The 12,960-nt window shown below is 43.5% G+C and overlaps 1 protein-coding gene across 1 annotated transcript in view; it reads right to left on the bottom strand.

Moving 5' to 3' along the window:
* Positions 1 to 10,239, bottom strand: part of ACE2 (angiotensin I converting enzyme 2) — a 23,991-nt gene extending 13,752 nt beyond the window's left edge. The window contains exons 1-7 of the mRNA XM_008939271.1: positions 10,057 to 10,239; positions 6,788 to 6,925; positions 4,789 to 4,882; positions 4,043 to 4,186; positions 2,572 to 2,684; positions 2,065 to 2,173; positions 1,255 to 1,352 (exon numbers count right to left, since the gene is read on the bottom strand). Coding sequence (XP_008937519.1) covers positions 1,255 to 1,352; positions 2,065 to 2,173; positions 2,572 to 2,684; positions 4,043 to 4,186; positions 4,789 to 4,882; positions 6,788 to 6,925; positions 10,057 to 10,239 — 879 coding nt within the window. The remainder of the gene's footprint in view (positions 1 to 1,254; positions 1,353 to 2,064; positions 2,174 to 2,571; positions 2,685 to 4,042; positions 4,187 to 4,788; positions 4,883 to 6,787; positions 6,926 to 10,056) is intronic.
* Between the last annotated feature and the right edge of the window lie 2,721 nt (positions 10,240 to 12,960).

Below are 12,960 nucleotides of genomic sequence, written 5' to 3'. Positions count from 1 at the left end.
GCAGATATCACCTGATGCAGACCAGAGAAGTCTTCAACAAAAGACAAGCTAGTGAAGATAAAAAAGGCATACCTGACAGTAGCATGTCAGGTCTGGAACCCAACCCTTCAGCTACTTCAGTCAGGGATAACTCGTTTGAGAGTTTGGGAGCTGCACTCCCAGCAGATGACCATGAGAGGGGATCTCAGTGAGAACCACAAAGCCTGGCAAGTGTATCTAGAGAAGCTGCTTATCAGGTTGTAACCGCATGTTAATGTACAGGATATTTTTGTCATTCAGCAGTTTTATTATTCTACATAGCAGGAGCTCTGCAGTTACTAGACTGAATTTTTGCAGAGATTTTGGAGGCAGACAACTCAAATGGATGAGAATCTTAAATTGGGCACATTCACCAACAAAGATGAGTCCAGCCTTTGCCCCAGGGCTCTATAGGTAATGCTTTCCTCCTTACAGAGGTTCTTCTAGATACACATTTATGAGTACAATGGAGTAAGTACTGTAAAATAGAGGTGAAATTAATGCAAATTTGTGCAAACTGCTTACAAATCCAATTTAGCTATTCCTTCTCTTGCCAGCATAACATTTGTGTGGAGTGCTCCCTATGAGGAGGGTAGATTTCAGGTGAACAACCACATTTGAAAAACTAAATTCCACGGTTCACCTTTTATTTTATGAAAGGAGTGAAGCTTAGGCAAGGCTACAGAGAGTTATCTTCACCCATGTTCTCAGTCTAGTAAAGGTGCTGTCATGGTTGTTAGCACTCCAGATCTCAAACACAGATCTTATGGTGCTATGTGGCTATCAAAAGATAACAGGCAGCATTGCAGTTCCCTAGCTGTATCCAAATAAACAAGATGAGCAAAAAAACCCGCTGTGGTATACAAAGTCTTTGATTATGGTAATGCCTAGCAAAGGTCATATTTGATGCCAGCCAACTCCATGAGTCCTGAAATCTTTATATGTACAAAATGTATCTCTGAACAGATAGCTGTCTCTGAGGACTTGAAGTCAAGATTAAGCCAGTCAAAGAGGGTGGAGAAGAAAGAGAGAACAGCCAAGGGAAAAGGTACAGTGGAAAATGCATGAACACATTAAGGTGAAGAGCAAAAAAGGTTGTGGAAAGAAATGCTTTGCTGGCTGGCTGGCTGCCTTGGGGCAGCTATGGTTTTCTGAAGAGCAGCTGGTGTGTGGTGTATAATTTTTATACCATCTAGATTTGTTACATAATGTATATTGCATAAAGGCATATCTTACCTTTTGAACCATTGCAGAAGTTACATCAATGTTTGGTTTGGCTGGATAGGGAACAGTCAAGGCATACAGATTTGTCCAAAATCTACCCCACATATCGCCTTCAAAAAAAGAGAGATACATAGAAATACTTTAAATTATTGTATATATTGTTCAAAAAGGCCACACAGTTCTATAAGTCGTGCAGTGTCATAAATGGACTCTTATACATCTAAACAGGTCTGATCCAGATGTGGAGGGGAGCAGTTCTGAGGAGTCATGCATAGGTCAAACTCAGATCAAAGATTCCTATATTTCCCAAGATCTGCTATTCAGTTTTAGGACTGATCGCCTTCCTAAAGGTCAGTTCACAACTGAACATCCATGTTGTTAGTCTGTGTGATTACCACAGCCGTGTTCATGTATGCTACAGTTATGGCAGTTTGATGTTGCATGCTTTGAAAGCAAACTCATGAAATGCAGGAACTAGTATAAGATTTAAAAGGAAAAATAAGTCTCTCCGGAACTCTCCTTTCTAAGTAAGACAAGTGCTGCAGAGAGGAGGGAAATGTCGCACTCTAGTGCTGGAGTTTTGAGCTGGGTGCTGCCAGCTCTGCTGAGGATGAGGACACCTGCCTTCTATACCTGCCTCTGCTGCCAAGTACTTGTGTCATCTCTTCCAGGGACAACTTCTCCATTTCTTTTCTCCTCTTATCTGTAACCTGCTTGTTAATATCCTGATTAAACAGGCAGATGACTCTGTTCCCCTGTGTCTTGAAGGTAACTGTCCCGTACACAAAGTCAGGCTTGTGTGACACAGCCACGTTGACATACCCAGCAAGTGAGCAGGCAGGCATCCCGTGGGGCTGATGAGCTTGGGGCCGTAGACCTGCTCCAGACGGTGCCTCACATAGGCATGCAGCTGCTGGTACAGAGGTTTTATCTGGTGGCAGAGGAGGAGAAGGAAACAAATTATTTTCTCTTGGCTCTATACCACTCATCCCTCCTAAACAGACACCCTTCTAAGGTGCCTTGGATGAAATTCTCCCAGCAGGTAAATGCACCCCAAATCTGCAGCTGAGATGCAGGAGAGACATGGATCTGCACAGCTCCCTCTTTCCCAGCCTTTTGCACAGTGCAGCCTGAGGGGACCAAGCTGGTCCTAGAATGGCTGTAGAGGTTAAAATGCCATGTATGTCTCCCAGCGTCTGCTACTGCCATGTAGAGTGATATTAGCCAGTTTAGAGCAGGTCTTGTCTTCCTTCACAATATCAGTATGTGAGCCTACCACCACAAAACACAATCCTGTGGCCCACGCAAGAGCTTTCTTGTGGCCTCTACCTGTTCAAACGTCTTCTCCACATCTTCAATCAGCTGGTCACGGCTGTATTTGTATTCTTCTGGATAGTCTGCTTCATAATTTGCTCTCCAGTAATCTCCGTAGTCAGAATAACCTGTAAAGCACAGATGTGTCACACCAGGACACCACACATGGCACTGCTCAGGTCTTCAGGAACAGGGCCACTCCCTGCTGATCCCAAGCAGATCTACAGCCTCTCCCCCAGAGCAAAGCTGCCAAGTGTGAGATGCTCTGGGTGCAGCAGGGAGGAGAATGCTCCCCTGTGGCTCTGTATCATGAACACGCAAGTACAGGAGATTTCCAAGAAATGCAGAAATTTCAGTCATGGTTATCTGATAATTAGGAGCAGTCCAGCTGGAGATGGAGATAAAGGAAATTGTCACTCCTGGCTAGAGCTCCTGTGGCTATGAGAGAAAGCAGCCTCTGCTCAGGCTGGATACTAAGGGGTTCTCCCAGAAGGTATAAGCTGGTGGACGTTGAGTATGGGGCCCCTCCTCTAGCAACAAAACCACCCAGGAAGGTGTAGACTCCAGGTCTGAAATTTAGCTCCCATTTCCACTAAGTCTTCCAGTCCAATAAGCTCAATCAAGACTGGAGTAGAAATGGCTTATAGATGAAGTCTCTTCTTTAGTGGTATGGAAGAAGGTCATAATGACCATTTTTTAATTTTTTTTTTTTCTGTCTTTCTGGACTATAATTTCTTATTCCTGATGTCTAGCTCCAGCTTGACAATTCTCACAAAACAAGTACAGGAAAGCAGGTAATACAGCTGCAGCTTGGCCAAGAGACATGATGCAGCTACTTCAGAAGCTATTTTAGAAGACCACAAAGAAAATTAGCAGCCATCTGCCATTGTTCCTTGAAAAGACAGCTCCCTGTGATTTGTGTGGAGATCTGTCACTAGAAGCACACTTCCCTTAGCACAAAATCTTTCTTAAGCACAGGGATGCATCTGCTGGCCCAGACCTACCAAATATGATCATTCTGGTTAGGGTATAATGCTTACAAATGTACCAATGCTTGTGGCTGATGCAAGAAGGTCAAGACCAATAGAAAAGAGAAGGTATGACCAAGACTCCGCAGCACTCAGAAGCTGTTTGAGCATGCTTGACCACAAGTCACGAGCAGGGTAGTTCTGGGTAAGGTAGCTTGTAACGAAGGGTATTGATACATTATGGCATTTGAGAAAAGTGCCAACAAAGACGTCCCCCTTTTTGTTCCAGGCTGGTGACAGACCTCTGATCTGGTCAATGGCGCCTGTCCGCATCGCCTCTCACTTTGCGATGCGCACACCAGGAGAAAGTTATGTGCAAAGTGCCTCTTATCAGTGTGCAAAAAAGTATGGGGTTTGAATTTCTGTGCAAACTGTGCAAGACTGCAGTATGTTTGCTGACTTCTGGAAGTCAGAAAAAAAAAAAAAAAGAAAAAAACCCCAAACAAACAGTGACTTACCATTAAGCTTTGCAACCTCATTTTTAAGTTCAACATACTCTTCATATAATGGTCGCATCATCCTGCCAACACCAGCTCTCCAGCCTTCCCAGGCCCACAGTCTTTCCTGATAATCTGTGCTGTTAGCCATAATAGCGTCCAGACCTGTCAGGACAAAAAAAAAATAAGTACTAGGCCTTGAAAAAGCTGAATCTAGTTTCCTTTTACAGCAGGCAAATGAGCCCAAGCAAGAGAAATTTCATTAACTAAGAGGAAAACACTTTGTGTTTTACATACTAAAATGTCCCATTATTTTATTGCATCCTCTTCTGATTTAAGGTTTTGTCCCCTTCTTAAAGAGGAAGACATGGAGACAATCATGAGTTCCTTAAATGCTCTCGCTGCATTAGCTTCCCTTAAGCTGGTAGCATTCTTTGGACTAGCCTCAACACAATGTTGAGTCCAACCAGACTTTGATGATGGGAAAAAAATAGGCTCCTGTAATGTAGGCAAACCTTAGGTGACACGCTGAGCATCCGTCTCCACATTTTGTTTACTACAAGTAGGAGACTATGTCTCACAGGCAGAAGGCCCACTGGAAGTCCCTGAACTGCAAGGTGCAATTAAACTATGACTAAGCTTTAGTTATCACAATATATCTATTGGAACTACAGCCTGTTCTCTTGCAGTCAGGAGCCACCCTTGGGCTTTTTCTTTTTGAACCCTCAGTGTGAAGGATGCAGAAGGGTTAGTGATTAATACCATACCTGGCTCCAGCACCAAACACTCAGATGGTTTGTTGATTTTACAGACAGTCCCAGTGCTGTAGATGGTACTCATTGTATTTAGCACAGTGCTCAGCTGCAAGTTAGATGTGAGATAGACCGTTAGAAACCCACTCTGTGCAAAATAACAGCAAATTACACTAATTCCTTAAGAGCTCAGTTCAACACTTCACCCACCAGCTTAACATTTAAGCATATGTTTAAGCTCCATAGAGATTAAGGAAAGAATTTGCCTCAATGCATTACTGAACCACAACCTAGCTGGAAAAGACAGATAATCTCCCAAATATATGACGTAATCTACAGCTCCTTAATATCCAGTCAGACAGAGCTCTGGATTTAGTGAGCACAGACTGTCATGAGACAGCTATCGATATACAGCAGCAATAAAACAATGAAGTGTAGCAATGTGCTTCCATAAGCATGGACCCACCCAAACTTTCCAGGGAGTTCGTGGTTTTGAATGGTAGCAAAAAGGACCCCTTCTGTAGATGCTGCCAGGCTGACTGTTGCTTGTGGCTTTTAACGTTGCCTCACAATGAATGCACAGATCTCCTTATACTCCATGACAGAAGTTACAGCTCATGTCTTGGGTCAGTAGAAGGTCAAATGCATCTGGAATCATTCAGCTCTATCTATCTCAGAACCTACGCTACATAGCTCTGGTTTTGGTTGTTTGGGGCTTTTATTATGTTTTCAGGTCTTCGTACCTCAAGAAAAACATGCACCATTTTTAGCTTTTCCTTTAGGACTATGTTATTTCTCACTTAAAGTTTTAAATCAGAACTATGTAGAGCTGTCAGTGAAAGGGTAGTTAAGGACCAGCTCTAACTTATCTCTGTCAGGGATTTTTTTTTTTATCAGTGAAGGATATTTAAATATACCTATGGAATCCCATCAGACTGTACAAAAGGTCACTTTTCAAGGAAGAATCAATGATTTCAGCCCCAAGGGTCATTTATCTAGGTAACTGCAAGTGTCTAAACAGGGAGGATAATGAAGAAAATACTTCCTCAACAAAGACAACATTACCATCAGTGGACTGCTGTGCTCCAAAATAAATATAAGTTTGTATGAACTGTCAGCATTCCCACCAAGGTAATCTGTTTTTCCAGAAACACATCTCATTTGGATCAGACAAGAGATCCAGTCAGCCCACTGCTTTTCTTGCATGGTGGTTAACATTGCTGATATTAGAAGAAAACTATCAGGATCTTTCTGTAATCAGGACTGTAGGATCCCCTAACTCAGTGCTGTGTTTCAGTTTGATCTCTAGCGAAAGGAAATTAATTTAACCCTCAACTGTTTGGTAATAACCCCCTTTTGAGTCTGCATAGCTGCTCACTCCAATTCCACATATAGTCATTACCCATATACATGCATTTTACAGGAACTTGTCTGTGGAAATGTTGAATCTCATTGTGAATCTTTCTGGCCTTCAACAGCTTTCTATAGAAGGGGGTCACTAAACCTCTCCAATCTCATGCATCCCAGGGTGCCAACTACATAGAAATATCACCTCTTTTTCACAGTGTGATAATACAACATGCACAGAGAAAGAAGGACTTCCTCCACCTTGGCCTTTTTGACTCATTGAATGTCCTTTCACCCATCTCCTTCTTTCACCATTGCCCTAGGTTTGGACTTAGCCAAGCACTTACCACAGGTCCTCTTTTCCTCCTATGACTAATCCAGCCATTCACACAAGGACAACTCTGAGGCGTGTGCATTTGAAATCCATTGCATGGGTTACACACTAAAACTGCTGACTTGAGTGGGACCTGGCTTCCTAAGGCAGACCACTCCTCTGGTCCTGTACTGCTGTGAGTACCTTGTACATGTGTGCTTTCTGTACTGGTGCTGGGAGACAGCATCATCCCGAGACAAGTAGGATGGCATTAGCACCATGCCCTCATTTGGGGGTGTTGTGGGAGGCAGCTCAACACACTCAACAAAAATGAGCCACATTTCAGCAACTTACTCTGTTATATTTTTCTGGTGACAGCACAGATGATCCTCTGTCCTGTAGAGCCTGGATCTGGAGCCTGGTGGTGGCATTCTGGATTGCATTCCTGGAGGCCTCATCATAAAACATGGACCACTTGGCGTTCGCCTCATTCTGGAAGGAGTTCAGACAAACCCTGAATTACTCTGTAGAAAGAATGCAGCAGCCTAATGTGCTCAATGAGCAAAAATATTACTTCTATGGAGAACTTCTTTTGTGGAGAAGACTTGTGGATTGCAGACTTTGCACTTGCACTGTGCAGTGAAACAGCTGGAGAACTTCTTTGCTTTGTTTTAGTCACGCACCCAGATAACATTTCTCTTTTGGAAACAGCAAAAAGCAAGACTGTCTCCTCACCCTATGCCTGGTCCAGCATCACCTAGCTGTGTTCCCTCCTACTTTAAATAACCACGCATTCTTCCTTTAGTTCTTTTCTTCACCCACCTGTGCCTAAAAGAAACCAGATACAAGCCAGGGCACAAAAGACAATTCCCCATTTCTGCTTCTGTAGCAGTGGCAGACAGCAGCCAAGATACTAATGTTGAGTCTTTTCATTATGAATATCAGATTCTTCTGAAGTTTCGGTACATAAAAGAATATACTTGGGCACAGAAGGCTCTAAACAGGTGCCTAAATTGGGCATCCAAAACTTCAGTGTTTTGGATGAGACCGCTTTTACCACTGCTGCAGTTACATGCGATAATTCATGAAACTCCCAAATTGTGGATGCCCTCTTCCTGGAAGTGTTCAAGGTCAGGCTGGATGGGGCTTTGAGCAATCAGGTCTGGTGGAAAGTGTCCCTGCCCATGGCAGAGGAGTCAGAACTACATGATCTTTAAGGTCCGTTCCAAACCAAACCATTCTATGAGCCTATGATTCTATGATCTTGGTGCACGAAGTAGCACTATAAGAACATTATTTGGATTGGGGACCGTTTTATTTTTATTCACATTTTTTTTGATGTGTTTGTACATAGTTTAACACATCAGCACCCATCCCAAATGTCAACAAGAACAATACTAATATTAACCTGTGTCCTTGGGACAGTTTGATTAATTGTGTTCATTGCAGAGCTTCCTGGGTTATAAAGAGGGCACCGGTAACGCCCATCCTCCCTGCTGAGGCATCAGAAAACACAGATGTCATCTTGTGCCTGAAAAGCTCTTTCAGGCATACTTCAGCCCTGTGCAAGCACAGGGTGAGGCCAATGCTTTTGTCAGGGCTCTGACTGGGTTGTCTAGTCTAGCCCCATGCATGATTTACGCTCTGGTGGACAGAGGTGGTGGCAGACATAAACCCTTGGCAGTCCCATGTCTGCATCTCCCCCTGCCCACGCAGCAGCCCCTCTGCAGCAGAGCAGCCATGACTGGGAGACTTTCCAAACTTTCCCTTTCATGGGAGCAGAGCAAACAGCCCTGCTGCTTCTCAGCAGGCAAGAGCTCGATAAGCATCACTGTGTAAATCTGTTTCTGAAATACTTGTCCACTGAGCAGAGATAGAGAGGTGCCTTAGGAGTGGTGGAGCAGAAGAGGGGGCTCTTTGGCTGCAAAAGCCCAGGGAAAGAAGTTAGTTTGCTGTGTGATTTTTCCCCAATTAGAGGAACATGTTGATAAGTCAGAGGAATAGTTATGAAGTTTGTGGCTCAATTTGCAAGGAAAATGGATGGGAAGGAGCCAGAAGGGACAGTATTAATCAACTTTGCTCCTTCAGCAGAAAGGGAGGAAGGGAAGCAATGAGTTTATTACCAGTGCTACTGAAGAGATCAAGTGAGAGAAAACATTCTCTCTGAGCACTGGACTAATTGGTTCTTATTGCTGGTATCTCCTCACGTATTTTATTATCATCTCATTAATGCTGAAAGTACTATATGGGGCTTTCATTTTATGTGTTTGGAAGCATTACAGTTTAAGTACCTGGTGCCTCGGAAAACATTCCAGATTGACAATGATTAGACATTAGGATTTCTTCCAGCAACCACTCTCCTTGCTTTAATTAGGAAAAATGATAATTAAATCATGTTTTAATTAAGCTATAATACCACAAAGTGGGAGACTTGGACCATTGTGCAACAGTAGATATAGGATGTTCAGCCTCATTTTTATGCTCAGGATTGTTTTTCTCTAAAGACTCAGTTAACTTTAAAATATACAGTGCTACAAAATTCAAGGTGGTTTTTTGCATTTCAAAGGCTCCAAGGTTAGGAGATGCTGGGCTGAGGCATAGCAGTCTTAGTAACCAGACCGATCATGGCTGACTGCTCTTCATAAACACGATACTTGCCCAGAGATCCTGTTGGCTGGGACAGCTAGAGGTTGGTGTTGAGAGGCGTGAAGAACTGTTTTGCAAGGTAGCATAAGTACAGGTGCTGTGGTCCTTCCTGCACACAGAAATTGACTTGCCAAACAACATACTAGACCACTGCTGACATCCGGAAATCCATAAGCTCACTTCATTTTTTCCCCAATGTAATACCTCCAGGCAGTCTACCAACAGCTCTGACTATGAGAAGAGTGATGATGGGTGGGGGTGTGGGGGGAAGCCCCCACTAGGTAAAGGCGCTATATAAAACCATCAGTAAACATTTAACCGAATGCTTACATTCAGAAAGTGTTAATATATTAGTGAGAAGTAAAACAATTTCAGCAACAGGGAGGAGAGAGTATTGTCCATGTCAGTAAAAAGCCCAGTGTTAGTTAGGTCTTATGAAAAGTGGGAGACCTGAGCCCACGTGGGCGCAAGATTTCGATCCCGCTTCCTCATGTTGGAGGGCAGCACCTCCCCCAGGCCCTGGGAGAAGACCATCTGCTCTGGGCTGTGCCTTCTCCAAGAGGAAACGGGTCCCATATGGAAACTCTTTGCCAGAAGGCACTGCTGATGCTAGACTCTGAAAAGGCGGCAGCGTCTCCATCCAGCTCAGATTTTGGGGCCAAACATGCAGTGCTCCCCCACCTTTTCACTCTGCTTGCTCTGCTTGGCTAGGGACAAGTCCAGCCTCTGATCACCCCTGTGCAGTATGAGGGCAGCCCAGTCACCAGCCCTGGACTGTAGAGACTGGTAGTGGCCCAGGCATCTCCAGCAAGGCATTGCTACATTAAAGCAAGACCTTCTACTCTCCTGAAACTAAACCAGAATTCCCAAAGATGTAGCACTCCAATTTCAACCAACCTCAGTGGAACCAAAATGAACTAGAAAGTAGCTGTCAGATTCCTCAAACAACAGTAAAACCCACAGGATGGAGCACTTACCATTTTCTGGGCAGTCTCTTCAGTGATGTTGGTGTTATAGTTCCATGAGGCCAGGGAACTCTCATAGCTGATACTTTCTGCCCTCCAGTTAAACTCTTCTAGAAACATTTGGGCTTGTTGTGTGACATCCTGAGGGGTCACAACAGCACTCAGACAACAGAGAAGCCAGAGGTGGACCAACATATTTGTGTCTGGGCTGAGAACCTCCCAACGAAGTAAGTTTCCTCAGGAAAGTTTCTCTGTCAGGCTCTCTCTCATCAGCCTTCAAGCATGGCTAGCATGAAGAAAAAAAGGTTGAATCCAATTTGCCAGGCCTTTTATAGGTTTTATCCATTGTAGGAGAGAAAGGAAAAAGTTTTTTATAAAAAGCCAAATAAACAAAAGTCAATGATTAACTTTGGGAAAACATAATTACTCCTGCCATTTTATGGCCTTATTATAAAAGGCTTTTACTTTTGGTTAATGTTTCCCAAATGTGCTGTCAATGATACAGCTGGTCACTTTATCTATAGCCTGCCCATGTCTTTGGTAGCTCAGAATCTGTGAATCCTTTAACAGGTTGGTGATAAGCTGTAAAAATATTTAGAAACTTCAGCGAAACACCAAGCCATGAACCTTAACTCTGAGGCAGGAAGAAAGCCCCCCACTTAGCCTGACACCAAGTACCTGCTTGGGTGTTTAGGCCTGTGCTTTAAAAGCCTTTGCAAAGCCTGAGTTATTTGGAGAATATACCTCATTTTCAAAGCAACTGGGGCATATAAAACCGATTTTTAAACATGTACACTGAATCATCAAAAAGTAGCAAAAGACTTCATGGGATCATAGCCTCTTGCGTAGAGACCTAATCTGAACTATAAATCAACTGGACTTAAGTACTAAGGTGACTAAGACTAGTAAAATGACTTCAGTTTAATATCTAAATACCTTTGCTAATCTAGCTAGGAACCTAGCACTCACTGCAAATCAATGGCAGAAATCAATGCATGAATTAGTCTTGGAAATGCAGCTTGAGTTGAGTATTATCGATTAGACGATACCTCAGTACTTTTTAAATTAGCCTACTTGTGCTCAGTTGGTTTTGTTTGCCGTTGGTTGGTTGGTTTGTATCTTGGGGGCAGGGAGCTTTTTGGGATGCAGCTGTGCAGCCACATCCACCGGGTTGGTTTCCAGTTCCTGGCAGATCTTCTCCAAAACCACCACGAGTCTGTCTGCGCAAGACCAACAGCAATCAGCTTCTTCATTGTCAAACCCCAAGAAAGAGCCTCAAACCCTCTCATCTGTAAAGGACTGAGCACAGCGTGGCCTCAGTATGGCCACCAGCAACAGGCATCCCCAGAAAACAGAGCCAAAAACTAGGGACCAAGCTTGAGGAAGCACCTTCATTCAATATCTTCTGATACCTACATCATGTAGACCAGGGATAAGTGACCTCTGTCATCCATGTGCAATCCTCTAACGATCTTCTTTTTTGAGGGAAAGCCAACAGCATTCACTCAATCCTTCTGTAGAGGTCATTTTCCCTAAACTCCATGTTGCTCTTCTTGGTGCCATCCAAAGTTATCACATTTTGTGTTTCCTCAGTGAAGGCATCCATGTCTGATCATAGCCAAAACCTTATCAATGATCAGTAACAAAATCACCATCTACATTTTACATGCTGATACACACCCATGTTCTGGCAACATTAGCCAACACTGACTCATATTCCAGTTGTGACCTTTTTGGTAGCACTGACACTCACTCAGCTGTTCCCTTTTTTGCCTCTGCACATCTGGTTCTAGGGTGGCACTAATCAGTGCATTTTTAATTTGTCCGGGCTGAAGTCCATCACACTGATTTCAGACCATTTTTCCAACCTTTTTATGATCATTTGGAATTGTAATCCTTCAAAGGACTCCCAGTTTGGCAATGCCCCCTGCAAACCCGCTAATCCATAGGTTTTCTCTTCCCACATTCAGATCACAGGGCACACAGCAAGGCCCAGGAAAGCTATTGCTCAAAGGGACCCCTCTTCTTGACTGAGAACTGTGGGACCTGTTTTTTAAGTAATTATGTGCTTTTTGTGATTCTTGTCTAGCTCCTTGCTCCTTAATTTGCCATGTGGTGAAATGTTGAAAGGTTTTTGTGTTGCTTTTTCATCTGTTGTCTGCCAGAGCAGAGAATTACATCTATTATTACTTTGATATGACTTCTCCTTCAGTAGAGAACAGGGACTATGTTGACTGTTTTAACTCTTTATTTTCTCTTCTATGCTGGTAAGTCAACTGCATCATCACTGGACTAGTATTTCTTAGGGTACCAAAACAGCTGGCTGATCAAAATGCCCTTTTTACATTCAGGGGTTATTTTTTAACCCTTTACAGTGCTCTGGTACCTTCCTCAGGGGCAGCCCTGGCAGTTGTTTTCTACCTGCTATGGTGTAAGGGTTGAAGTGCCCAGAATTGGGGTTTGACGTATGGACAATTCCCTTCTCTGCAGAGATGTTGTGAGACATTAGTTTCTCTACAGAGACGATTCTGTGAAAGAAAGCCATCAGCTGTTTTGGAAAAGGCCAGATGAGTACCAAAATATTTCTATTGGCTTTTGCCCAGGATGTGACCAATCATGGATGTAAGCCAATTGGGTGATCAGCAGCAGGTGTCCTGCTTGTTAAGAGAACAAGATTAAAGCAGGCCCTGCCCGGGGAGATTATTTTTTGGTGGATGTACCAGGCAGGGTTTCCTTATTACATAGGAAGGACCCTCTGACTATCTCTCAACAATAAGGTAAAATCCAATCATGTTCTCAACTGGCATTTCCTATAGGATGGCTTTGTGAGGGGTGTTGAGTTCCTTATTTTCCCTTCTCCGCTATTGTATCGCCTGTGGTGAGTGTGACTGTTACTTTGTTTGTTCTACCCTTTAT

This window comes from Merops nubicus, unplaced genomic scaffold (assembly GCF_000691845.1).
Source record: "Merops nubicus isolate BGI_N331 unplaced genomic scaffold, ASM69184v1 scaffold20474, whole genome shotgun sequence".
In the NCBI taxonomy this organism is placed as follows: domain Eukaryota; kingdom Metazoa; phylum Chordata; class Aves; order Coraciiformes; family Meropidae; genus Merops; species Merops nubicus.
Note: the sequence above shows the minus strand (reverse complement) of the source record. Positions and strands in the feature narration are given on the sequence as shown.